We start from the raw sequence: 26,551 nt of genomic DNA on the forward strand, positions 1-26,551 counted from the left end.
TTCCCACCACCCTGGGGGTTTGTCTGGATGGGCTCAGCGCCAACTTTTATAAGTAGCTGTCAGGCCTTGAGAAGCCTCAGTGGGTGCCTGCCCCTCATTCTTTCCCACGCAGCTTTAAAATTCATGCTCTCATCCTTAGCGTCGGCCTTAACTACCTTGCAGGTATGCTTGTGCCTACCCTTTCTGATCCTTACCCGCTGGCTTGACTTCTGGCTTGAGCTGCCCTGTCACTACAGGCGTGCCTGGCAACATGGGCTGTTGCCTGAAGTGTTGGTGAACCTGCTCCGCTCTTCTTGCTCAGGTATTGTGGAATTTGCTGACTCGGTTCCCAGCTCTACTTTCTATATGAGGCTGTCTATCCCTGCTGCTTCCTGACAGTCATACTGTCAAAAGGATGGGGAGACAAATATCCAAGCATGACAAAACAGAAACAAAAAATATGTTTTAAGGGAGAGCGTATGATACAGTGGGGAGATCCTTGCCCCTATGCCTGCACTGAAAAGAGAAATGATGAGGAAAAAATAAAAGACTATTTTGGCCAAACTAAAGAAGATCATAAAATCACATGTCTGTACAGAAATGCTGGGCAATTAAGTTAGGCTATCAGGAATGGATAGGATTGGCCCAATGCAAATTTAAGACAAGAAAGAAAAATACAACAACATAACAGTTTAGATAAAAAGGGAAAAGGGGGAACAAAGGAAAAGCTGTATAGACCTAATAATTAACATCTGTGCAGCAGCACATACAGGTGCAAATCCCTGTAGTGTTTTCCATACCACAACTGGTTTTTTGGTGGTAGCAAAAAAGAGTATGGATACTGAAGTGGTAGTGCTGTGGTATTCACGTAAAGCAGTGTTAAAATCTGTAATAGGGCTATATGAATGTTATGGTCACATCTCTACAGTAGTGACAGAGAAGTCTAAGGGAACCAGAGGACTATTGCAAGTTTCTTCACAGCAGTAGAAAAACCATGTGTCATCTCTGAAAGGATGTCACTGCCTTTCTCTGCAACCTCAGATGGTCACTATGTTTACATACAGCAAAGCACATGAAACACAGTCAAAATCATGGCAAAACATGTAACACCTTCATAAGGCTGTTGCCATACCAGTTTGCAAGCTTCCTTTGCAGCAAGAGTGTGGGGTGCATTTCAACAGCTAGCATTTTTGCAATGAGCCCCCTGGTTCTTTAAGGGCTTTGCAGCCATGAACTTTGCCCACTAGGAGGGGAAAAACTATGCAGCAAATGGAACTTTGATTCGAGAATTTCACCAGGAAGGCGTGGAGGGCAGAAGGCAGAGACTTTGTGCAGCAGTGCTCCCGAGGTGCCAGTCTTCAGAGCTGCAGTTGCTATGGAACTGTGAACTCACTCTGCAGAGTCTGAAAAGATGAGCAGCTCTGTAAGGACTCTGGAGCCACATTGCAGCAGTGAGAACATAGAACTGTACTGTAGATGTGCTGTAACCATGGCACTGCAAACCTGTGCAGGGAGGTGTGAATCATAAGATGGTTAAACACCACTGCTGAAACCTGCAGTATGACAAAGCATGGAGTTCTATGCAGTATTTGTAGCTGGAGCATGGTAAGATTTGTCTGCAGCACCAGCTGTAGCATGGGAATCCTTGCGTGGGCTTTCCAGCAGAAGCTTAAGTTCCAGCACTCATTTGGGATGACAAGTGTGTGGCTCTGTCACCTCCCTAGAGCAGGGTATGCAGGATGCAATAGACAGCCTGATGTCCCATCCCTACTTTCTACCCTGTGCCTAGAGAAAGCACTTCTATGCATTGAGACAGAGCGAGGAGCTGTGGTGTACCCACCCTCCTGCTCCTGGCCCGCCTAGCCGGGCTCTGGAATGCAGCCAGCACAGGGACCCACTTCAGGGAAAGGCCGCAGACGGCAAGCCCATTCTCAAGCAAAATGGGCAATTTATTGCCAGCGCTGGTATTTCTTTGTCGCTGTTAGTTTTCATTTCTTCCTCCTTTGCAGTATCAGGCAAGGTTCCAGAGTTTCCCAAGGTTCCAAATCGTTCCGGCGCCGGGAGAGGCTGCCCCGCTCGCCCTGCGGCCTCAGCTGAGCGCACGGCCCCGCGCGCCCGCTCCCGCCCGCCTCCGGCCCCGCCCACTCCACGCCTCGTGCCTGCGCCTGCTCTCCCGCTCGCGCTCGGAGCTCCAATGCGGCTGCGCGCGCATAGCCGCGGACGCCGGGGGGAGTGGGCGGGAGCTGTGCGCGTGCGTAGCGGCCAGGAAGCTGGACCTCAGAGGGGGTGTCTTGCGTTGGTATGGCTGAGGCACGGCCTGGGGCAGGTAAGTTCGGCTGCTGTGCTTGGGGGAGGGGGTCGGGTCGGGTGGGATGGGAGGGGATGGAATGGAATGGAATGGGATGGGATGGGAGGCGAGGCGAGGCGCGGAGCGGAGCAGAGCAGAGCAGTCATCGCGCTGCAGCGATGCTGTCGGGCAGAGGGCCGTGCCGTGGCGGTCGGGGCCGAGCGCTGGCGTGTCGAGGGGCGCGGGCTGCGGCACCACCTGTTGCCGCCGCCCCGCCCCCGCGCGCGCCGCAACTTCGCGGCGCCTGTGGCACTCAAAATGGCTGGGCTCGCCTTTGCCGCAGGGCGCAGTACTTTGCCTGAGGAGGAACGCGCGAGCTTCTGGTATGTGTCAAACGAACGGGAACACCAGAAAAAAATACAGAAACTCGTTTGGTTTCTGGAAAACTTACTGCACTCTCTCCACCCGTGCCCGTGAAACCCAGCAGAGGGCGGTGCTGCCTGCACCCGGCAGCCTGACCTGTCCCAGCCCCACAGGCCGCTTTAACATTGCAGTGTTTCGTGTGGTCTCGTTGTGCTCTAGGGGCAGAGGTCCGGGGCGTGCAGGAGGTGACTGCCTACAGCAGGCGCCACCCGCCAGAGTGATGTAGGCAAGGGCTTACGGGTGGAGAGCGGCTTAGGGACCCGACCTGGAATGGGACTGAACACCACAAGAGCAAGAAAAGATTTTTTTCGTTTGTTTGTTTTTCCCTACTGGCTTTTATGATGCAGGTTTGGATTAACTTTCGTTTCGCTGGGTGTGGCTGCTGAGGAGGAGGGGGAATAGCATTTCAGGATCCATATTCCAGCCTTGCTTGTGTCATGACATGTAGCTAGAAATAACACTGTTGCCCAGAGTCATTCACAATATGTATTGTTTTCATCATGTCTTTTGATTTTCTTGCAGTCTGGGTAGACTTCTTGAGTAATCAGTGTCACTTTGAGGTCACTTGATGAGGTAACTGACTGTTTATGGAGCAATTAGATTTCTGCCAGGAAGAATCCTGCACTTTTGTGACTGGGGTGAAGAAGAAAATATGAATCTCAACTTTCGTAGCACTCTGATGTTAATTCAGACGAAGGTTATCATTAGCCTGTATCCTAAATAGCAACCTCTGTCTCTTCTCCTCTGTTCTTGGCAGCCTGGCTGTCATGACAGAAAAGTTATTGGAGTTTATTTTTTGATGGGATGACAGTGGGTTCACAGCTGCCTTGTAGGAAGTGGAGTAGCCTGGGCCATGGTTCAGAAAGTGGAGACTGGTAGTTTCAGTAAAAAGAAGCTGGTGCAGACAAATGTCTGCTTGTCTGTTTATCTTCCATGCTGTCAGGGTGCAAATCAGCTCTGTTCCTGAAACCTTTTGAACAGTGTATGTGTATCAGAATAAAGGATCTTCAATAGATATACTGAGTTAAAAATAGCTTTACCGAAAAGCAGTAGATTAGTCTGGATGGTACACCGTTTCTATACTTGCTTTATAATACTTAAGCTAACACATATATTGTCACATGGCATTAACTTCTGGAGTTCATTCCTTGTTATGGTAATACATACTATGTTATCAAGAACCTCTCATAGGTAAGTTTCAAATTGTGCTTCTGCAGTATTCAGATGGGAACTGGCTTTTGCCCTGCGACTCCATGGACACAGTGAATGTATGATTTTGAGAACTTAAACGTGAAAGATATTTCTGCTCACAGGGTATATCAGGGGAAGCAGTTGAGGTTGAAGAATGACAACCAATTTGCCAGTAGCGAATTATTATTGAGACCCAGGGAACAAGTATGAGAGACAAATAGAATATAAGAAACGAGGCAATTGCAGAATGAGTATTCACATTGATATACCTTTCTAATTTCCATCCCTGTGCACCTAGAAGGGACAGGTGGTATTTGTACTTAATAGTCATTAATGGATTTTTTTTTCCCCTCAGTTGCCATAATTGCTGTTTTGTTTTTTTGCCCTTGCAAAGACAGCTGGGTCACTATACGTGGTACAATGCATGATTAAACTGAAGATATCAGGCAGTTGCTATAAAGCATTGAGTAGGCCACCATAAGGGTGAACAGGAAAGTGAAAACTTCTAATACATTTATTATCCTTACGCAAAATCATTCTGTAGTAAAAGACCGCTCTTAGGATGATGAAGCTACTTATGGTGAAGTTGTAATGGGCTAGCTAAAACTTCATGTTCTGTTAAAAACGTGGATGCACTGAATTTGGACAATAGCATAAAAAGACAAAAAAACATAGCACTGTGCACCAGTATACATAAGGGACAAACTAGCTGGAAAGCAGCCCTGCAGACAGGGACCTTCGGGTCCTTGGTGGACTATAAGCAGACCATGAGTCAGCAGTGCACCCTGTTTGCAAGGAAGGCCAACAGTATCCTAGACTACATTAGGAAGAGTGTTGCCAGCTTGTCAGGGGAGGTGCAGCTTGCCCTCTGCTCAGCGCTGTTGAGGCCACCTCTGGAGCACTGTGTCCAGTTCTAGGCTCCCCTGTAAAAGGAAGACATGGGCATGCTGGAGTGAGTCCAGCAAAGGGCCATGAAGATGGTTAAGAGGTTGGAGCATCCCTCATATGAGGAGAGGCTGAGAGAGCTGGAACTGTTCAGTCTGAAAAAAGAGAAGCCTCAGGGCCATCTCAGTGCTGGTGTTCTGTGAGGAAGAGGTTTAAAGCTACTAATGATATGAGGAAAAGCCTCAGATTTCCACAATGCAGCATTCCTGAGTTTGGTTTTGGGAGAGGCGGGGTGTTGGTTTTGTGTGTTTTTTTTCTTTTTTTTTTTTTTTTTTTTTTTGAGTACAGAGTAATATAGGTACCATAAGACCTGCAGGGAGCGTCTTCCCTGTAACTTGTGCTTTGTGTGCAGCTGAGTGGACCATTTCTTGTCTGGATATATGCAGTGCTGACACAAATAGATTGTTCTGTATGCACTCTGTACTGTCATCTGTTGTTAGGTGAAAGAATAGGTTATTTGGATTGCTTTAAAACTGAAGACTTCTCTTTGACTTCTACTGGGAGCCAGTATCTAAATTGAACATATAGAATATTGTGGGTTGGAAGAGACTCACAAGGGTCATTGAGTCCAACTCCTGAATCCACACAGGGCAACCTAAAAGTTAAACCGGATATCTAAGAGCATTATCCAAACACTTCTTGAATGCTGAAAGGCTTCGGGCCGTGACTGCTTTCCTGAGAAGCTTTTTCCAATGCTTCACCATCCTTTCATTTAAGAACTTTTTCCTGATGCTACCCAATGTGGACTTCCCTTGATGCAGCTTTAAGCTGTTCCCTCACGTTCTATGACTGGATCCCAGGGAGAAGAGATCAGCACCTCCCTCTCCATTCCCCATCGTGAGGAAGCTGTAGAGAGCAGTGAGGTCACCCTTCAGTCTCCTTGTTTCCAAGCTGAACAAAGCTAGTATGCTCAGCTGCTCATCTTAAGTCATGTCCTCTAGTCCTTTCACCATCTTTGTTGCCCTCCTTTGGACACATTCTAATATTTTTATATCATTCTTGTATTGGTACACACAATACTCATGGTGACACTATTTTTGGTTGAATTTATGGATATCTCAATAAGAAGTTGGCAATTAAAAAGTAAGTGCTTGTCCAGTCAGAAAGACTGGTACTAATCAGTGTTGTTTATTTGGATCCAGTTTTGTGTTGATCTGAAGCTTCAGAAGGAAAATCAGAGTTGTTCCTATCTAGGAGATAGAGCTGAATTCATTTAAGAATAAAGAAGTACTGCCTCTGATATCTAAGGGGCTACCCTGTGGATTCTTGTATCCGTTATATTTTTGTCTGGCTGGACTTCTTCAATATGTTTGTTTTTTTTTTTTTTCTTTCTTATATTTATTCTTAATTATCAACTTCATACAGTCTCTGCCTAATTAAAGTACATTGTTTAATGGCTCTTGAAAATCTAATTGAATTTAGCTTGCTGAAACTGCTAAGAAATGTCACTTAGGCATAATGTGTCTAAGTGTCACCTTCAAATGTCACTATTGATGTCTTCATAAAAGAAAGTACCTAAGTTATTAAGTTTTATGGCTGTACTGGTCCCCAAAATAAGCTCTGTTTTTGAAGCAGAGCTTGTACTTATTAAAATGAGAAATGTACTTACTAATTTGCTTCATATTTTTAAAAGTGCCCTTATCAAATTATTTTTCTGAAGGATAGTTCACACAGATGACCTAACTTTGCCAGGGCATTCTGACTCTGTTGAGAGTTAATGATGAAGCGGTGTAAAGCGTAATGTTATGACAGAATAGGCATGAAACTGTATGAGCTTCACATGCTTGGTTTTAATTCACATTCAAACTCTTGGGGATATTAAAATCTGCAATGTAGAGGTTATTTCTAAAAGTACTGTGATTTTCTTTGTTTTATAGAAATACAATCTGGAATCTAGCTATGGAGGTTCCCTTTTTCTTGGGATTTTTGTGTATGTACATATAAACATGTCAGAGGAAATCTGAGCCAGTGTTAGCTACTGATTATTGCATTTGTATATGCATTTTGCTGTTTCTTGTCTCGGCAGGTAGAAATCAGTTTCAGTAGAATTTACCACTTCTTTGGAATTTTTTTGTAATGTAAAACCTGACAGTAAGAATAGGAATCCTATTCATGGGTGATATAAAAAGTCCTAATGAATTATTCATATTTTGGAAGTGCTTTTAAATACCTAAATCCTGGTTTCCCATCTGTTTCTTCAAACTTAATAGATTATTTGGAAAGTGCTTTCAAAAATATCACTTCCACAGCTACATTTCAAGTCCTGATTATGCTTCTTGGATGCCGTGCTCAAAAGTCAATTTGACTGTTTCTAAGAAACCAGCATTTTAAAGACACGTCCAGCATGTTTTTTATGTCAGTATAAGATAATATGTTTTACTGATCTACAGAACATACTTACTCTAGTTATTTACTGCATTCATTTGAAAGCCTTGTGCACAAATTTTTTGATAATTCATGCATACGTTTTACATACCACATCTCATAACTGAAGAAACAACGGTCTTTAATAATAGAGTATACTTTTTAGATGGAAGCCCTGTGATTTTTGAAAAATATATTTTTATTAAACATTAAGAAGCCATTTGGTTTACCTTGCTATATCTATCCATCAGACTTTAAATTTTAGGGTATACAAAAGAAATCTTAAACCAACTAATAAAATGGGTTGTTTCATATAAGGTTTGTGTGTAATTCTAGGATTGCATCCTGTCTTCAAATCAAAATATGTGAAACTCTATTTTAAGTAGTCTGTCCTGAATGACTGCTGTTTACATTATAATGTCGAAGGACTACAATTTCTGTTTGTAGTCCTTTTTATTAGTGATAGAAAAGAAACTGGCAAAAAAGGACAACTTTGTATTTTGAGTTCTTTACACAGGATACACGAGCTAAGATGAGAAAAATGGAATGTTACCAGGGAAGCTGCTTGCAGTCCAGATTCTTTCAGGTGTATAAGCCTAATGTTTTGTACCTACTAGGGTCTGCAATCCTAACGATAGAATACAGTAATTCAGCTGAAAGGGACCTACAATGATCATTGAGTCCAACTGCCTGACCACTTCAGGGCTGACCAAAAGTTAAAACATTGTCTAAGAGGCATTGACACTGACAAGCATGGGGCATTAACCAGCCCTCTTGGAAAGCCTCTTCCAGGGTTTGACCACCCTATTGGTAAAGAGATGTTTCCTCATGTGAAGGCCAAACCTGCCCTGACGGACACAGCTTTGAGCCATTCCCATGAGTCCTAGCACTGGATCCCAGGGAGAAGAGATCAGCGCGTCCCCTCTGCTTCAGTTAAGATTGATTCTTAGCTCAATCTCCAGCTGTTCTGAAAGACCTCTGTCTGGTGTTCTGATTCTATTGTCTCAAAATCAGGTTAATATTACAGCTTAAAAAAAAACAAACAACGAAACCACCAAACACTTTGTATTTGTCATTTATATCTAGTGTAATACTATTGTATAATAGCATAGCTTATAATAATATATAATGTTATGTTAATACTATAATATTAATATATCTTAATATATTAAATAGAAATAATTTATAATATTATATCACAAGAAGAGGAGCCATGCTGGACCTTGTCCTTACCGACAAGGAGGGGCTGGTGGTGAATGTCAAGCTCAAGGGTAGCCTCGGCTGCAGTGATCATGAAACGGTGGAATTCAAGATTCTTATGGCAGGAAGGAAGGCGTGCAGCAAGCTCCCTACCCTGGACTTCAGGAGAGCAGACTTTGGCCTCTTGAGGGACCTGCTTGGCAGGGTAACATGGGATAAAGCACTGGAGGGAAGAGGGGCCCAAGAGAGCCGGTTAGTATTCAAGGATCACCTCCTCTGTGCTCAAGAGCGGTGTATCCCAAGAATGAAGAAGTCGGGCAAAAGTGCCAGGAGGCATGCATAGATGAACAAAGAGCTCTTGGACAAGCTCAAAAGCAAAAAGGAGGCCTACAGAGGGTGGAAGCAAGGACGGGTTGACTGGGTGGAATACAGAGAAACTGTCCGAGTGGCCAGGAACCAGATTAGGCAAGGTAAAGCCCAGACAGAATTAAATCTGGCCAGGGACATCAAGGACAAGAAGAAAAACTTCTGTAAGTACGTCAGGGGTAAAGGCAAGACTAGGGAAGACGTGGGCCCTCTCAGGAGGGAGACAGGAGACCTGGTCACCCAGGATATGGAGAAGGCTGAGGTGCTGAATGACTTTTTCCACTCGTTCTTCACTGGCAAGGGCTCCAACCACACCACCCACGTTGCAGGATGCAAAGGCTGGGTCTATGAGAATGAAGAACCGCCCACTGTAGAAGATCAGATTCGGGACCATCTAAGGAACCTGAAGGTACACAAGTCCATGGGACCTGATGAAGTTCATCTGTGGGTCCTGAGGGAGCTGGTGGATGAAGTTGCTAAGCCACTTTCCATTATATTTGAAAAGTTGTGGCAGTCTGGTGAAGCTCCCACTGACTGAAAAAGGGGACACACAACTCCCATTTTCAAAAAAGGGGAAAAAAGGAAGACCCGGGGAACTACAGACCCGTCAGTCTCACCTCTGTGCCTGGCAAGATCATGGAGCATATCCTCCTGGAATCTTTGCTAAGGCACATGGAAAATAAGGAGGCGACTGGTGACAGCCAACATGGCTTTACAAAAGGCAAATCATGCCTGACAAATTTGGTGGCCTTCTATGACAGGGCTACAGCATTGATAGATAAGGGGAGAGCAACAGATGTCATTTACCTGGACTTATGCAAAGCGTTTGACACTGTCCTACATAACATGCTTGTCTCTAAACTGGAAAGACGTGGATTTGATGGATGGACCACTCGGTGGATAAGGAACTGGCTGGACAGTCACACTCAAAGGCTTGCAGTCAATGGCTCAATGTCCAAGGGGAAACCAGTAATGAGTGGTATTCCTCAGGGGTCATTACTGGGACCAGTGCTGTTTAACATCTTTGTTGGTGGCATGGACAGTGAGATTAGATTGAGTGCAATCAAAACACAACAAGCTGTGTGGCACGGTTGGCACGCTGGAGGGAAGGGATGCCATGCAGAGGGACCTTGACAGGCTTGAGAGTTGGGCCTGTGCGAACCTCATGAAGTTCACCCAGACCAAGTGCAGGGTCCCGCATGTGGGTTGGGGCAATCACAGGCACAAATACAGGTTGGGCGGAGAATGGCTTGAGAGCAGCCCTGAGGAGAAGGACTTGGTGTTGGTGGATGAGAAGCTCAACATGAGCTGGCAACGTGTGCTCACAGCCCAGAAAGCCAACCGCATCCTGGGCTGCATCAAAAGAAGCAGGAGAAGGAGGAGAGGCTGAGGGAGCTGGGCATGTTTAGTTTGGAGAAGAGGAGGCTGAGGGGAGACCTCATTGCCCTCTACAACTACCTGAAAGGAGGTTGTAGAGAGGTGGATGTTGGCCTCTTCTCCCAGATGAATAATGACAGGACCAGAGGAAATGGTCTGAAGTTGTGGCAGGGGAGGTTTAGATTAGATATTAGGAAGAATTACTTTACTGAAAGAGTGGTCAGGCACTGGAACAGCCTGCCCAGGGAGGTGGTTGAGTCATCATCCCTAGAGGTATTTAAGGAATATCTAGATTTGGCACTTCAGGGCATGCTCTAGTGGCAGAGATTGTAGGTTGTTTGTGGGGTTTTTTTGTTGGTTTTTTTTTTTTTTGTGTGTGTGTGTATGGTTGGACTCAATGATCTCAATGATCAAGAAATGTTTACTATTTAATACTTATACATGTGGTTTTATTTTTTCACTTTTTAGGTGCATTGAATTTCAATCCTGATGCTGCTGATTCCATTCCAGGAGAAGGACAACCTACAGATATAAACTGGGTAAACAAAGATAGGAAAGACTCTAACAGTAATCAGAGTAGAAGTAATTTACCATTTCCTAGTCTGTCTTGTGAAAGAGGTACAGATTATGAAAGCTCTTCCACAAAGCGTCATGGTTTTTGTAATCCAGAACGTCAGTATGGGAATTCCGAAGACTTCCATGAATATTTTGGTACCAGTAAAAGTTTGAAGAATCGCAACTTGCAAAGCCAGAGATGGCACAGATCAAGAAACGATAGCACATGTACTAGAAGTAAGATAAGGCAAAGTACTGCTGATGCTGCTGCAGGTCCAGGAATTTCAGATGCTGCAATAGCACCTGGGAGAAGAGCACCTCCTAGAGGATGCAATGACTTTTTCTCCTCGGAGAGCGACAGGGAGTTACCTAACGCAGATAGCAGAGGAGCAAAGCCAAAGAAAACACATCTGATGCATGCATCTGGAAGAGGTTTCAGGGAGAAGGGAAAGCAAGTACATGAGCGGGAAAAGAGAGTGGGCTCTAAACAGAAAGTAGAGCTGTTTGAAAATGTTCCATCTTTGGATTTGACTCAGTCTGACTCTTCAGAATCATCTGTTGGAAAGGCATTCTGTGATGCACCTGTTGGTAGTGGGGATGAGCAGAAAGGCTACAATTATGTAAACAAAAGATATCCCCGGAAGCCTGTGTGGAATAAACCTCCAGTAGAAAAGGATTGTCAGAAGAGACATGATTCTCACCGTAGTAAAAATGCAAAAGTAGGTAAGAAGTCCTCTCTTGCATATACTCCAAAAGATAAAAATGAGAGGAAGAAAGAATTCTCTGTTCACAAAAATGATGAAAACTTGACAAGTGAAATCAGGCATCAATTGTCTGATTCTGTTAAATGTAACGGAAGAAAGTTCCTGCTAAAGGGGGATCAAGCACCTGCACTTCATTTCAGCTGGACCCAGTACTGGAAGAAGCAAAGTGACGTACCAAAAAACAAAGAAACTCATACAGGTAAGCTTTCTTGACTCTACTGTATTAAAGATACAATCTTGAATAATTTAAACTGCCTTTACGTTTGACTAGATGAAGAGGCTTGTTATTTCCCATTAGGTCAGTATCAGTTTCAGAGGGTAGAATGTAAATGTAAATATGTGGTTGCTGAGTGGGGAGATGTCCTGTAAGTTTACTAGGGAAGAACAGATTTTGTTTGAAGTTTGTTTTTTTTTTTTTTTTGTTTTACTACCAAAGTCCAAATGATGTCCTGGTCAGGCACCATGTTAAAACATGTATGTTGCAGGAGCAGGGAGTAAAATTCTGAGTAGTCGGAACAATGGGACTTGAGAGGAACAATCCTAAAACTGATTTTTGCAGAATAAGTTTTCTCATGTTTTACGTAGAAATAGGAAAATGCCAGAGAAAGGAACTGTCTTCTGGTCCTAACTGGATTTTTTTCCTCGTTTTTTGCAATGGTAATACCAAAAGGTAGTTAGAAATAAAGAAAATATTTGGATACTATTTTTGGAAGTTGAGAATAGAAACATGCCATTGACAATGTAAAGCAGACACACAGGTTTTGACTGAGTGAATTTTGTGCCGACTCATACCATTAAGGACTTAAAACATTAAATGGAAATTAACTGAATCTCTTCAATGCCATGGTACTGGTTTCTGTTTCTAGACAACCTAGGTAGCTTTTTCTTACTGTTTTAGATAAGCTTAAGTGTGTACTGATAAAATAGTCCCATATTATTCATAGCACCCAGCAGAGGAAGTCCTGTTTTCTTTTGGAGGCAGTAAGGAGAGGTATTTCTTTTTCTTTGTGTGTGTGTCTCTTTCCAGTTGAACAAACACTAAGAATTATGTTTAGTTGGCTTTTACAAAGCATCATCAAGCTACCCAAAACGATAGAAATGGGTAGACTAGTTCCTGTTAACTGTGTTATTGAATCTTTTGAAGATTTTTGCTTCTCGGTGTGTCTTCTCTTTCCGAGCTGAGAAAGTAGTAGAGTAATTGTGAAGTATAAGGTAGCTCCAGTCTGAACCTTTGTTCCCTTAGGAGAGGCCCAAGGATCAAGATCCTCCTTGATCCTTTATAACTTAAATACATTAACTTTCATGTTCCTGGGTTCTACTGGGATCATAAAGTTAAAGATACCTCAGTTTTCTCCCAGCATTATTATTAAACTAAAAACGCATGCAATAAGGAGGAAGAGAAGTAGTAGTCTTTTACAGGGAACTTAAGGAACTTCCCCCTCCAAAATGGCAGTCTTTCTTCGCATGCTTTAGTTGGGAGCTATTTTGGAAACAGTATCTGCCACTATTTTCAGGGGACTGAGTCTGTGCTTTTTAACTATCTATGGGACAGCTATCCTTTTTGGGTACAGTATAGCTTTAGTCTTCTAGAAAAAAGTAGCATGTTTTAGGTGGGGATGCTTTCTTTGCAGCGGGTAACATTCATGGCATTCAAGCAGAAATGATTGTTAATTCTAAAGCTTGTGGTACTTGATGCAGGAGAGCTGGAAAAGAAGCTTGAAAGTGCTTATATCCTATTAAAGAGGGCAAACAGTGTAAACACTTCCAAGTTTCCAGGCATCCATGGTCTCGCTTTCAAGTCATGTGTGATACAAGCACATTTTAAATTGATAGTCATTTTTCTTTTGTTATTTTTGGGTTTTTTTGTCCTTCATTATGTCCTTCCCTTGACACCATCTTAAAAAGATACTTTTTTACAGTTTATGCTTGTAATTAAGATATTTTAAAATTCTGTGGGCATACAGCAAATAACATTTCTGAGGTGTGTTTGTTAGCCTTACCTTCATGGGAGAGTTAATCTGGCAGAACTGAAGTTATGCGGTGCCTTTGTTATGGTTGCACTTCTAACTGTTTCCAGGCTGTTTTGTCTTTCTTCCACATGTCTTTCATGTGGAGTTCTTGCTTTATTTTCAGAGTTCTTTTTCAAGTTCTTTCATACGGCTCAAAAGGCCCTGTACATTGACTATTGTTTCACAGTAATTCCATGCCTAAATCAGTCAGTTTAAGGGTATTATTTAGGTACTTCACTGTTAATATTTCTTTTGTGGTCTTACAAGAATACTCAAGGATGGGAATTAAATTTAATTTTGGATGAAACTTCTGTAGTTAAGAGCTTTAAGCTTTTGGTTTAAACTTTATATGAAGATAAATTTCTTGTCTTTTCTGCCAAGCTTAAAACCTTTCATTAATTTGTAAAATCAGAATGATTGCTATTCATCAACAGGAATTCTTGTTGCCTCTTTTATGGATATCTCATACTCCCTCTTCCTGCTCTGAAACTAGAGAAATGAATACCAACTATCAAACTGGAATCTTCCAGAAGTAAACCAATACCTTGCTTATAGCCACACAGGAAAAATAAGTTCTGTTATAATTTAAATAAAATCTTGGCATTTCATTTATTTTTTTTCTCAGCTAGCTGATGTTTCATGCACAAGTAATATAATTTATTTGCAGGGTCACTGATTGAACAACTGACCACAGAGAAGTATGAATGCATGGTATGCTGTGAGGTGGTCCGAATAGTAGCCCCAGTGTGGAGCTGTCAGAACTGTTACCATGTGTTCCACCTGAATTGCATTAAGAAATGGGCGCGATCACCAGCTTCACAAGCTGAAGGTTGGTATTCTTTCTTGTACATATTTTCTCTCTCACGTACATATAATAGCAGAGTTCATGTGTTTCTCACGTTGGAAGACTAGCAAAGCAAGTTTTAAATTTTTTTTTTTTTCTGGGGTTCTTTGGATGCTCTGTATAATCCTCCTAACTGTTTTGATTCTTTCTAGTATTCTACCTAAAACTATTTTCCAGGTTTGGATTCATAAGATCGGTCAATGAAATCAGTGCATCAAGATGCAAAGCTGTGTGTCTGTGTTTTTACACACCAAGAAATGTCTCATCTTCTCTCATCTGTGCTTGGCTAGGCAGTCAAACAGAAGCAGCACTCCAAGCATTAGTTGTCTGCTTTTACTCAAACATTTCTTAGTTCTGTCCTCAGATAAAGTCCTCCTGAAATGTGTCATGGATGCCCTGCAGTGAAATGAAATTCAGAGAAGAGAGAAAGCTTTTTCCTTTGTCATTAGCTTAAACTGTTTAAGATTCTTTGTATTATACCACTTTTTGAAACTCTTATTCCACTACATTCTGCCCTTTGAATGCTTTGGTGTAAGTGTTAAAGGAGAAGCTGCTGCCCAGCCATTCACACACCATTCAAGGAGTTGCACACATACCGCCCGAGTCTTTTAACTGCTAGGACCAAAGTCCCTTCACAGCAGATGAGTCCTTTTGCAGCAATGAGCCAACAGGTGCCCCTTTCAACTCCACACACATGCACGCTTCCTCCTTCTTCAGGCTCAACTCTAGGTTTCCCACAGCAGAGTCTCAGGCATCGGATTTTATAAAAGTACTAAAGAAATCCCTGAGCAATTATACCCTTGTGTTCTATATGCCCGCCCCTCGTGTGCTCTTCACATGCTATTCATGCGTCTTTTACTCCAGTAGTGATTTTTGGTCTGGGGTCTTGTAGCACCTTATTAGATTCTCTTTTCGTGTCCAGGCAGGCAGACTGTTGACTGCTCTTATCTTGTTGATTTGCAGTCTCTGCTGATGGTTGTTGTCTCCTTATCTTCCGGTTTAGGCTTCTTATGCACCTGTGCTTGCTGCCAGAACATGGGGAACTGAAAAGTCCCAGATGTATGGGAAAACACTACCAAAACATCAGCGTGTTATCAACATTTTTGTCATACTGAAAGCTTAAATGCAGCACTGTACCAGCTGCTAGGAAGATTACTAAGAAAATTAACTCTATTGCGGCCTAAAGGCCTCATCAAATCTAGCTACTAATGCAAAGTAAAGCTAGGCAAATAGTATAAATCACACCATATTATAACCTTAAGTAATTTATTCTAATTAAAACTTACTCATTTTATCTAAACAACTTAATATCTTTCAAATAAGTTAGGCTGAATTGCGGTCTCTCTGCTATGTTTGGTTGTGTGATGTAGACACACTCTGAAGACTGTAAAGTTAATCTGGAAGTAAGGTTAACTTCTTCTGTACCCTGCTTGTTTAGTATTTACCGTTCTTCATGTGTCTTTCTGTCTCTGTCTGGGCAGATTGAGGAAATAGTCTGTTAGCTACTTCCAAATGTTTGAGAGAAGTTTTTCGAGACTGTCAATCTCTTGCAGAAAGGATTGGTTGCAAGTTCTTGGATTTCTGAGGATGCATAGACAGATTTCTGGGTAGGGCTGGTCATGCTTCATAATGACAGTAGAAAGGAAGTTACTAATACCAGCACAAGATTTGAAACATAAAGGCACTGGAGTCTTTGAGAAGGGAACAGATTTTTCGGTAAGACTGAGATCCTAAGCCAAACTGAGAGTCACTGCCGAGAACATTTATCTCAGCTTTCTATTTTTCTGTCACCTTCTTTGGAGCTGATTTATCCCCCTGAAACAGCTTATTGCTTGATCAAAGGAGTATCTACTTATATAAGGGAGGTTTTGCTTATCGGTCGACACAGTGACCTTAGATGCCTGAAACCCGTCAGCGTTTCAAATAGCCATGTCTTTTGGACATTGGCTTTTCTTGTAAGCATTTGTGGACTAAATATGTTACTGTATCTCGTGTATGAGATCATTAATTAAATCAATAGTTAAATAATTAAATCAATAATTAATCATTAATTAAAAAAAGTTATATTAAAGATGGTGGCCTCAGTAGAACTGATTCCATAGTTCCAGTAAGTACCCTGTTGCATATTTCTTGACCTGCAAAGCCCTGCTACCCTATCTTGATTAGAATTTGTACTTCAGAGTGTATTTGTTTTGTGGTAGATTGTTTCAGTGTATATTCTACTTCTCAGGCTTTGTATAGTATTGAGGAATTCACTAGAACTCTGGCAGTAATTACCGTCTACCAGAAGAGAAATACAACACTGTAATCTACCTAACTCAATAATTCGCTGTTTTTCTGGAAGAGGGAAAAAAACTGTTATTTTCTGGACGTGATTTACTTTAAGTGTGCTTGATTCTGCAAATGTTATAATAATTTTCAGGAAATCTTATCTGATCTCACCACCCAGACTTTTCACCGCTGCATTTCACTTCCAGCCTAGTGAGAATATTTTGTTCATAAGATCAGTTTTCAGTATTCATTCTTTTATGTTTTTGTAGCAACTGAATGTTGCAGTGAGAATGTTCCTCCATTTGGGGCCTTACAGCAGGTCTTATTTTTATGATACATAGCAGGAGGCTGAAAGTATGTATGTGTACATGTATTGTACATGTGTTCATGTATTTTCTACATGAAAGTATGTATGTGTACATAATTTCTCACAATTGTTTGTGATCACATCATTGTATCAGAGAAATCCTGAATACTTGGATGAGGTAAACAACGTCCTTGGAGTGGTATCTTCTCATGTAGTTCCATCTTCCTTATACCCATTACTGGTATTGGGTATCTGTTATGAGGGAAAAGCAGGTGTGGATCCCTCAGGGACAAGGCGCAACACTCAGTAAGTGAAAGCTTTGGCTTTAATGAAAGCATAGCATTACCACACTGGGAGCCCTGGGACACCAACGCTAATCAAGTAGGGAGCCAACACAATGGAACCCTGCTCAGGAGTGAAGCTCAAAGGAATGCACTGCGGAGATCGATAATAAAACTTGCGCTCATTAATGTATCATACATATGCAGTGTCCTGTTTTGCTCATTAGCGATCTCATTGGTGTAATGCAGGAGCTGTTGTCCAGATTCCAAGATCCGCAGCTGGCTGTCAGGTTGGGACCCATGGTGGGTGCAGATGATGGGGGGAAAGTGAACTATCCTGAGTTACTGTGCCAATGAGATAAAATGTGCTTGGGACCCTACATACTTGGGTGGGAAGAAGCAAAGAACTATGCTAGGTTCTTGCGCTCTCCAGTATTTCTCTTTTCAGGAACTCTTTCAGGTGTGTTTTACTGAAGGTGTCTTCCCTCAGAGACTTCTTTGCTTTCTTGATGGTGATCTGAAAAATTACTTTTAGTTTGTCCAAGCCAGGTAAAAGAATCCTCTGATTATCTGTGGGGAGTCATAGGGCATTGCTCTATTCTTTGTCTGCTTATGTTAGACTCGTGGTTGACATCCAATGTTCAGTATTTCTACAGTGTAGACTGTCAGTGGCACTCAGAACTAGAGAATGTATTTTCATTGTGTATTAGACATGTCCTGGTCATGAGGAGAAGCTCTGCTAGGCAGCACTTTGCCATCATGTGGAAAGATTCTTTCCTATAAGGAAGAACATAACTTTCTCCTTAGCAAGCATTTTTACTAACATTTTGATTTATGTCTTGGAGGAATGTGACCTTTAGGTATTGCACAGCTAAGGTAAATCTGACAAAAATACCTTCATTGCACACAAGATCTTTTACTTTGTTATGTTTGTAAAGGGGAAGTTGTTGTCTGTTGCCCCCTTCCTTCTACTTCCTTTAAAAACTGGTTGCTTCAGTGGTGTTTGACTTGTGCCCTTACATTGACGGAGCAAAACTTTAAGCCATTTGCTCCCTTGTTTGCAGGGAAGGCAGTTTTACTGGTATTTTTGTTTTGGCTGGAAGGATTGGAGATATTTTAGTTATCACAGCTGTCCCTTTCTATTCTGCTCCCCCTGCTGCCCCTGCCCTCCACTTCCATATGGGCTAATGGTCTGTACCAATCCAGTATTGGCCTCTAAGACGGCTTCTGAGTTTCAGTGATCAGAATATGAATCTGCTCGTCTTTTTTTTTTTCTTTTTTTTTTTCTTTTTTCTTAAGCCATGCTGTTCAAAGCCTGAAGCCATTCTGTGTCCCTTGGATACTATGCACATGTTGTTCTTTTTTGTTACTAGGACAAAATCTTTTGATTGTGTCTAGCTGAGAAGTCAAAGCAATAATTTATTCTGATACAGATTATCTCACTGGAGAACTGTGTAAGACTTTTTAGAAATGGTAACGTGAAACAGCCAGTGTTGATTTTGGTATATTCTACTACAATTGAAGTGACCAAAATCTTCTGTTTGGAGTTCTTTTTACGTACCTAGCATTGTATGTATGTTGAAAATTCCTGCTGTACTGCTGCCTTTGGAAATGTAGCCTTTTATCATTCACTCTTTATTCCAGCAGATGTGTTTGGATCGTTTCTTATGTAATCACCTATGACTCATCTAGGCAAGCATGTAAAGAGGAAAGTTGCTTGTTTGAAATGGCGCTGTAACATTCCTAGTCTGTATATACAATTCCCAGCTCCTCCCACTCAAGTTTCTTTTGAGCTCCTTATGCTTTTGGATTCTAGAAACTGAGGAGATTGTTGCTGTGCCTTTATGACAACAGGTATTCAATAGGAGGGGGCAGGGTTCTGGACATGCTACTACAGATAAAGATTTTTGTGGCTGAAAGTGCTATAAATAGGGATGCTTGCGATATGGAAGTGTATGGAAAAAAATTTGGTAAATAATTACAAGTAAGGAATTTTTTTATCCCAAAAGGAGGGAGAGGATAGCAAATACTAAAGCAGTCTCTAGTGATGGGAGTGAGGTGTGTTGATTTTTCTTAGACAACTGTCCTTTTGGTGTCTTTGGAATTCTGCCTACTTTCATGAGCAGATTCATGAGTGGAATGTTCATTCTGTAGGGTCATCCTTATTCTCACCTTCTTCAGTAATCAGGATTTGTAAGGAGTGGTTACAGGACCGCTCCTTACAGAAGTGGACATCAGGAGTCATCCTACTGTTATTCTGTCCTACTGTGACTGCATCTCAATCCAGAAAAGAATCCAGGAAGAAAACTTCTGTTTCTTGTCTTTTTGGAGGAAAGCAACTGTGCATGTTCCTTGTGGGTGGGCCATGTAGTTATGTTTTAGAGGAGCAAAGGATAATCAATGATTAAGAAGAAGAAAATATATCTTGAAAGGCTGTTTCGCTTGGTAAAAGGTTCCTATTTTACAAGGACCTTCACTATACTCTAGAGAAACTGTTGCTTGTAGAGGATGAGAGGCTGATAGGAGAGGCCTTCTGCTGACCTCTTGAAGCTTTGATGATAGGCTTACCTTCCCATCTTCTGAAAAACATAACGTGGAATAACAATGAAAGAAATTATGTTGTTAACTGTACAAAGTAATCCCATAGGGAATCCCTTATGGTTTAGTATGCTAGCTTTGGGAGGAGCCACGTAAGGTGCTGACAGCTTTGTCACCACGTACCCCTTTCAGTCCCCTGCTGCCACTTTCTACCTGTAGCTTTTAACACTTCTCTCCAAGATGCTTCTTTCTGAGATGGTTCAGCTTGTAGCAGTCAAAAAAAAAAAAAAAAAATCTTGGTCAGGAAATGCACGTTGGTCTTGAGCATGAATTACAGAGTATATTCGTTGTGCTACTGTCCTACAGCTGCTCAGCTGCCATAATTGTACAGCTCTCTGAAGCAGTCTTGGTGGCACAGTGATATGAGCCAGGATGACGAGGTGTACGAATAGGCATCAAATATTGAAAGGAATAGACGTGCTTTAGATCTGCATTTCAAGAGTATCAAGGCAGTCTATGGTCTGAATCCATTTTGTGAAAATCATTACTGCATTATGATGGTTAACGTAAGAAGTCTCCAATCCAACTGATAACGAACATGGGTAGGTGTGCCTGTCATTGCAGTGTAGTTGTCACACATAGGGTTTCCTGTTTGCAGTCCCTCCTGTGTCCATCATGGGAACATATCATATATCTTGGTCAGGTTTCTTAATTACAAAGAACAGTTCTAAAATCACAACTTTATTAATTTACCAGCACTGAATTGATTGGTTAAGAGAGACAGTAAGGGCTAATCAGTTTATATATTTTTATAGCTGTCTATATTAAAAAAAAAAAAAAAAAAAAAAAAAAAAAAAAAAAAAAAAATATCCCTCTCTCCTCCCTGCCCTGCTTTGTGTTCAACAGTGCTCTCATACTGGTATTTTTCATAGCCAGATACGTGCTGAATTTGGGAAATATCTTCATGAATCTCGTTTTCCTTACGCTGAAGTTCTTCCTTTACTGCTAACCAACACCTTCCTGAAACGCAGGAGCAAATACCAACTTGAAGAAAAGTGTCCTAGTCAATAGCTAGGTATTGTCACCTTTTAGTTAATTTAAGTAGATTATTCTGGTTTATATAACACTAATTTATTCTGGACATGAAGCAATACTGCATTGGTCTTCTACAAGACATGTAAATTCATAACATGAGAGGGCAGCAAAAAGGAAAGTACAGGTGATGTTTAAGACTGTAGGTAATTATGTTTTTCTCACCAATTCCCCATACATTTAATACTTTTTTTTTTTCTCCTCATGTCTTTAGATATGGTGAAGACTGTCTATATTCTGATAGAATGTTGTATAGCAGGGTATGATATGATAATAGAAAAAGTGCAATTTTAAAAATTTTTCTTGCCTCTAAAGTTGGAGCCTGGTCAAATGAAGCACCACTACTGTGTTTATCTTGATACTCTATAAAATGCATTTTTATTAACCTGCTTTCTCGCTACTTCTGAGTAAATGGAAAAACACAGTTTAGTTTGTGGTGAAAAATGAGGTGAGAGAGCTTATTCTAGGTTTGCAAATTAGCTCCTTTGTTTACTTCATTTTTATCTTTAATTTTTTTGTCCTACAGATGGTAATAGTGGTTGGAGATGTCCAGCTTGTCAGAATGCTTCTACGCAAGTTCCAAAAACTTACACTTGTTTCTGTGGTGAGTTTCTTGCTTGCTTTTGCAAAGAAAAACAATTTTGTCATTTTGATTCTTTTCCTTTTTTCAATTTGAATTCTAATATTGCTGCTTGTTTGCCTACATCCCTGAAATTTAAGCTTGTTTAAAACTTTATTGACACTGGAAGGTGGCTGTGCAGAGAATCACACGTATGCTGCTTAAAACATTTTAAAAATAAAATATTAAAACATAAGTGATAAATATTTTCATATCACTATGTAAAAAGAGTAACTTCTGTAAAATAATAATAGAATTGGGCTATTATCCTACAAACTGTCCTTCTGTAGAAGGACTGAAATAACCTGCATGTTCTATGTCTATCTTTGTATTATTTTGGTGTATCTTGCCACACAATTCAAGCATACAACTATCTAAACCTTTAAATTGATTTAGCAATTTTGTCATTCATGTTGACTGGGGACGTGTACAAGTTAAATAGGAAATAATATTCAGGCTTTTCAGACCTTTATGTAGGTAATGTGTTTAATAAAAGAAGTAAATTACATTTGTAAATAACAAGAAGTAAACAACATTTGCTAAGCTGTAATGTAATATGACAAAAAGGGAGAAATTAATTATGTTACTGTTGTGGTTTAACTCCAGCTAGCAGGTAGAACCACGTAGCCGGTCGCTCACCTCCCCAGATGGGGATGGGGGAGAGAATCGGAAGAGTAAAAGTGAGAAGAAACTCATGTGTTGTGATAAAGGCAGTTTAATAGGTAGCGCAAAAGCTGGGCATGCAAGCAAAGCAAAACAAGAAAATCATTCACTGCTTCCCATCAGCAGGCAGGTGTTCAGCCATCTCCAGGAAAGCAGGGCTCCATCATGTGTAACAGTTACTCGGGAAGACAAATGCCATCACTCCAGACATCCCCCGACAATTCCTCCTTGTTCCTCCAGTCTTACATACTGAGCATGATGTCACATGCTATGGAATTGCCCTTTGGTCAGTTTGGGCCAGCTGTCGCAGCTGTGCCTCCTCCCAACTTCTTGTGAACTCCTAGCCTGCTTGCTGGCAGAGTGGTGTGAGGAGCAGCAGAGGCCTTGATTGCTTAGCAACAACTAAAACCACTGGTGTGCTATCACACCATTCCCATCCCAAATCCAAAATATAACTTTTTTGCTAGCAGCTGGTGTAGTGCTAACTCCATCCCCCCTGAAACCACTACAGTTACTTAATTGCATACATGCAAATAAATTTTGTTTGGGATTTACACTTTCAAAATTTGTCTTGATTTCAGAAAGCTTTCCCTTCCTTAAGTCAGAGTCACTGGAAAGTTTGACCTTGCTTTCTACAAAACAGAATATTCTGGAATTGAGACAGAAACTGGGAGTCAGTGAACTTGTCCTAAGGAAACTAAACTTATGCTGTTATAGGTAATTTTATTGGAAGTTCTCTTTGTCTGAATGTGTCAATGAGTCAGTTAAGAACAGTATGATGCAGGTAAGAGGTTTTTTTATGACAGTATGTGAAATCTTATGAGTATAGGGATAATAATTCCATTAGAATCAATGTTTTGATTCAAAATGAAATGAAGACAGGTTGTTGATCTGTCAAATAGGAAAGAAATTCTCCCTAGGCTTAAAGACTATTTAATAGTTTTCGGAGATCTATAGTAGGAACCTTAAGTTGTCCACAGTGTTAATATTAGCAAAGCACCGTGTTGGAACATACGACTTTAATCTTCTGTAGATAATTTTACATTAATGATATGGCATTTGGACATCACCAGTTACTTATGCAAAGCTATCTTCTAATTTGGTGCGAAATACTATGTGTTGAGTGTGGTTGTGTGGGTTTTATCACTATTCCATGATGAAATTTCTAGGTTATTTTTCTTCTGAATCTTCTAATTTTCAGGATTTTCCTGGGTATTCAACTAGTTTAATTGAAACTTGGGTGAATAAATGCCATTTGTATTTTCCTAATTTGTAGAATATACAAAGGTGTACTAAGAGTTGAAATAATATATAACTGTCACAAAAAATACACTTTCTTGGTGTTTTAATTGTTGCAATTCAAATTTGTAACACTGCCTCAGTTGCTTCATTGTTGATTTAATTCCCCTCCTGCAGAGAGCCAAATTTAATTTTGGATGTGTTAACTATGGCAATTAACTTTAGCCCTGATGGCTGTCTTATGCACTTAGAGCTATGAGATTTGCTAACAGTATGTCAGATTAATTAAAATATGGTTTCAGTGCTTATTCTTTTTCAAGACTTCCTCCTGCATTCAACAAAATGTCAACTTTTAACGTTTAGATTTATAGAGTCTGCTTCTTTTTACAGAAGTGACTCTTATAATTTCCCATTCATTTCATTCTGCCCCTATTCCCCATCACCTTACCAGCTATATCTTATTTTCTGAAGTGGTGTCTTTTTTTTTTCTTGTCTTTTTTTTCTTCTTCTGGGTTGAGGCAGCAAGGGAATTTCACCCTTTAGTTTTCTTAACTACTATGCAGCCTGACCAACTAAAGGGAGCTTTTAATTTTCTTGTGTTTTATCAGTTTAATTTAATGTAAAATACCAGCTACCTAAGTGCCTGCTGAGAGCATAGAAGGAAAGAATCTTCTGGAGCTCGGTATTCCAGTGATACTTACTTTCAAAGAAATTGAGTATATACCAATACTGGAAGCTGAGAAAAATATAAAACATTTTGTGTTGTTTTGTTTTTCAAAGGCGAATACTGCCAGTATTGAAAATACAGCTTTTCCTTTTTGGTGTGATGTTTTTCACAGATTCGGTATTGTATTCAAGACAATAAATATGTTTTTGTCTTTGATGCAATTTAGGTAAGGTACACAATCCTGAATGGAATAGAAATGAAATCCCACATAGCTGTGGGGAACTTTGTGGAAAGAAGAGACAGTGTTTAGACTGTCCACATCTTTGTAACATGTAAGTAAAAGTTTATCATATGAATATTGAAATGATTTAGAGAAAAATTCTGAAGACTGTATTTGGATATTTTTCGACTAGAGGATATGCTTAGAGGCGTATTTGGTTTATAGCTCAACTGAAACCTGGAAGAAATAGAGTCTTATTTGTGTTTGTATGTCTAAAGTGTGTTCATATGAGTAAATGAACAGGAGGTCAGCAGCAATATTTGTAGTAACATTTGCATCATATTTTAGGAACTGAACCAGCTGCCTGACTTGTTTTCAAGAACTTTCACTGAAGTAGAGAAATAATAGTGAATAGAGTTTTAAACGTGTATCCAGTGGTCTACCAGACATATTAGGTGCTGGTTTTCCTGTAATGCTCTTTGTATATCTTAAGCTAAGAGCAGTGGTACTTGGTTAAAGTGAAGTGCTGCTTACTTCTGTCCTTTGCTTCTTTTCATTGGCTTGTAAACTGTTGAGGATAAAAGGGCATTATATATATTTATCTATTTGTTGAGACCACCAGGTGATTGAACAATCCCTCATGGAGATCTTAATCAGTATAAGTAACTCAGATTGTTTTTTACTAACATTTATTAGTATAATTCAATGAAGAGAGGCGAAGAAAGAGCAATTCTATTTTTGGTTTTGGATGTTTTCCTTTAGATCTTTTTTAACAGTGTGGTAATAATATATTGATAAGGTTAACAGCATTAGGCGAGCTTTTTCAATGTATAAATATGCTTGCTAGTCAGACTAAGAAATTATATGTTGTTCTTAGTGTATCTAGCTTCATTTTCCATGTATTGAAGTTGGTCCATAATGCCTGTTCATATTTCTGTTTTGAGAAATTTTTAGTAGTCAGAAGTGATTGTTTCTGCTCATGGTACAATCTAAAACTTCAGTCATTCCAACAAATAGATTGTCATCTTAACTTCTTCCAAGGTTTATTAAAACTCAGAACTTTATATATAAACTTTACTCTGAACATTTTATTTTCTGTGTTCTGTTTCAAATCTATTTCAACATCTTATTGAATGAAAGAATATTTCTTTACTCGTTAATACTTTTTTTACCCAAACGTTAAAATATTATATTAGATTTCTTTTCAGGCTATCTTCTCAGTGCTATAGGTGTTTTCTTAATTCATCATCATACTAAATCCCATTCGCTGTGGTTTGCAGGGTAAAACTGAAACACAGATCGGCTTTCAGACTACATTTGATGTATCTCGATGTATATTTGATTGATATTCTGACTCAGCAGAACACTGATTCTCTTGGCGGCCAGCTCCTGGCCTCCATCTCAGGAGAACCATGTGTCTGTGTAGGACTCTTTTACCCAGTCAGAAATTCCTTAACTACTTTGAGAACTCCCCAGCTGCAATTTGCTACCCGACGAACTTTCCTATAGTTCTTGGAAGAAACAGATGTTCTTTTCCTCTTAGTTCCTGTCCCAGTCTACAGCAGAGGCTCAGGCTCTGGCGTTTTCTTTTGGGAACAGTGGTGGCAGTATTGTGCCTATTGCAAGCTACAAATTTGTAGTCCCTGGTAGTCTAATCTGCATCAAGAGCTGTGGAAATTGGGACCTTTTAAAGTCCCAATTTGCTACCAGTTTCAGTTGTAGCAAACTTTAAAGTGTTATCATTCAGCTCATTCCACATGAGTAAAACCACACTGAGATCATCCAGTCCGGGAGGTAAGGAAACAGCAAGGGTGCAGATCAAGGTAATGGGTGGTTTTGGCACTCTCTGACTTGAGATAGTGATCTGGAGAGAAATGTACTTTCAATATCAGTGTTAGTCAGTTTTGGACATTCCTCAGTATGTGTTGGACACTTCTTCCTCCAATGTTGGAATCTTAAGTGTTTATGAATCATAGAGTTGTCTAGGTTGGAAGGGACCATTAAGATCATCGAGTCCAGCCATTAACTTAACACCATCAAAACCACCACTAAACCCTGTCCCTAAGCACCAAGTCTACCTGTCTTTTAAATACCTCCAGGAATGGTGATTCCACCACTTCCCTGGGCAGCCTGTTCTGATGTTTGATAACCCTTTCTGTGAACAAATTTTTCCTAATATCCATACTAAACCTCCCCTGGTGCAACTTGAGGACATTTCCTTTTGTCGTATGTCTTCTTACTTGGAAGAAGAGACCAAGCCCTACCTCCGTACAGCCTCCTTTCAGGTAGTTGTACAGAGCGGTAAGGTTTCCCCTCAGCCTCCTTTTCTCCAGGCTAAAGAACCCCAGTT

The 26,551-nt window shown here is 40.6% G+C and overlaps 1 protein-coding gene across 6 annotated transcripts in view; it reads left to right on the top strand.

Annotated features, from left to right (window-relative positions):
* Positions 1-2,198: 2,198 nt before the first annotated feature.
* The window catches only part of NFX1 (nuclear transcription factor, X-box binding 1), an 88,069-nt gene continuing 63,716 nt past the window's right edge, over positions 2,199-26,551 (top strand). For all 6 annotated transcript variants that reach the window (XR_008465069.1, XR_008465067.1, XR_008465068.1 and 3 more), the window contains exons 1-5: positions 2,199-2,305; positions 10,601-11,650; positions 14,128-14,289; positions 21,320-21,397; positions 24,208-24,313. Coding sequence is in view for 3 of the 6 variants with exons in the window: in XM_054192951.1 (XP_054048926.1) it covers positions 2,281-2,305; positions 10,601-11,650; positions 14,128-14,289; positions 21,320-21,397; positions 24,208-24,313 (1,421 nt within the window). In the remaining 3 variants the exon portion in view is untranslated. The remainder of the gene's footprint in view (positions 2,306-10,600; positions 11,651-14,127; positions 14,290-21,319; positions 21,398-24,207; positions 24,314-26,551) is intronic.

Source organism: Rissa tridactyla, chromosome 2, assembly GCF_028500815.1.
Source record: "Rissa tridactyla isolate bRisTri1 chromosome 2, bRisTri1.patW.cur.20221130, whole genome shotgun sequence".
Classification (NCBI taxonomy): domain Eukaryota; kingdom Metazoa; phylum Chordata; class Aves; order Charadriiformes; family Laridae; genus Rissa; species Rissa tridactyla.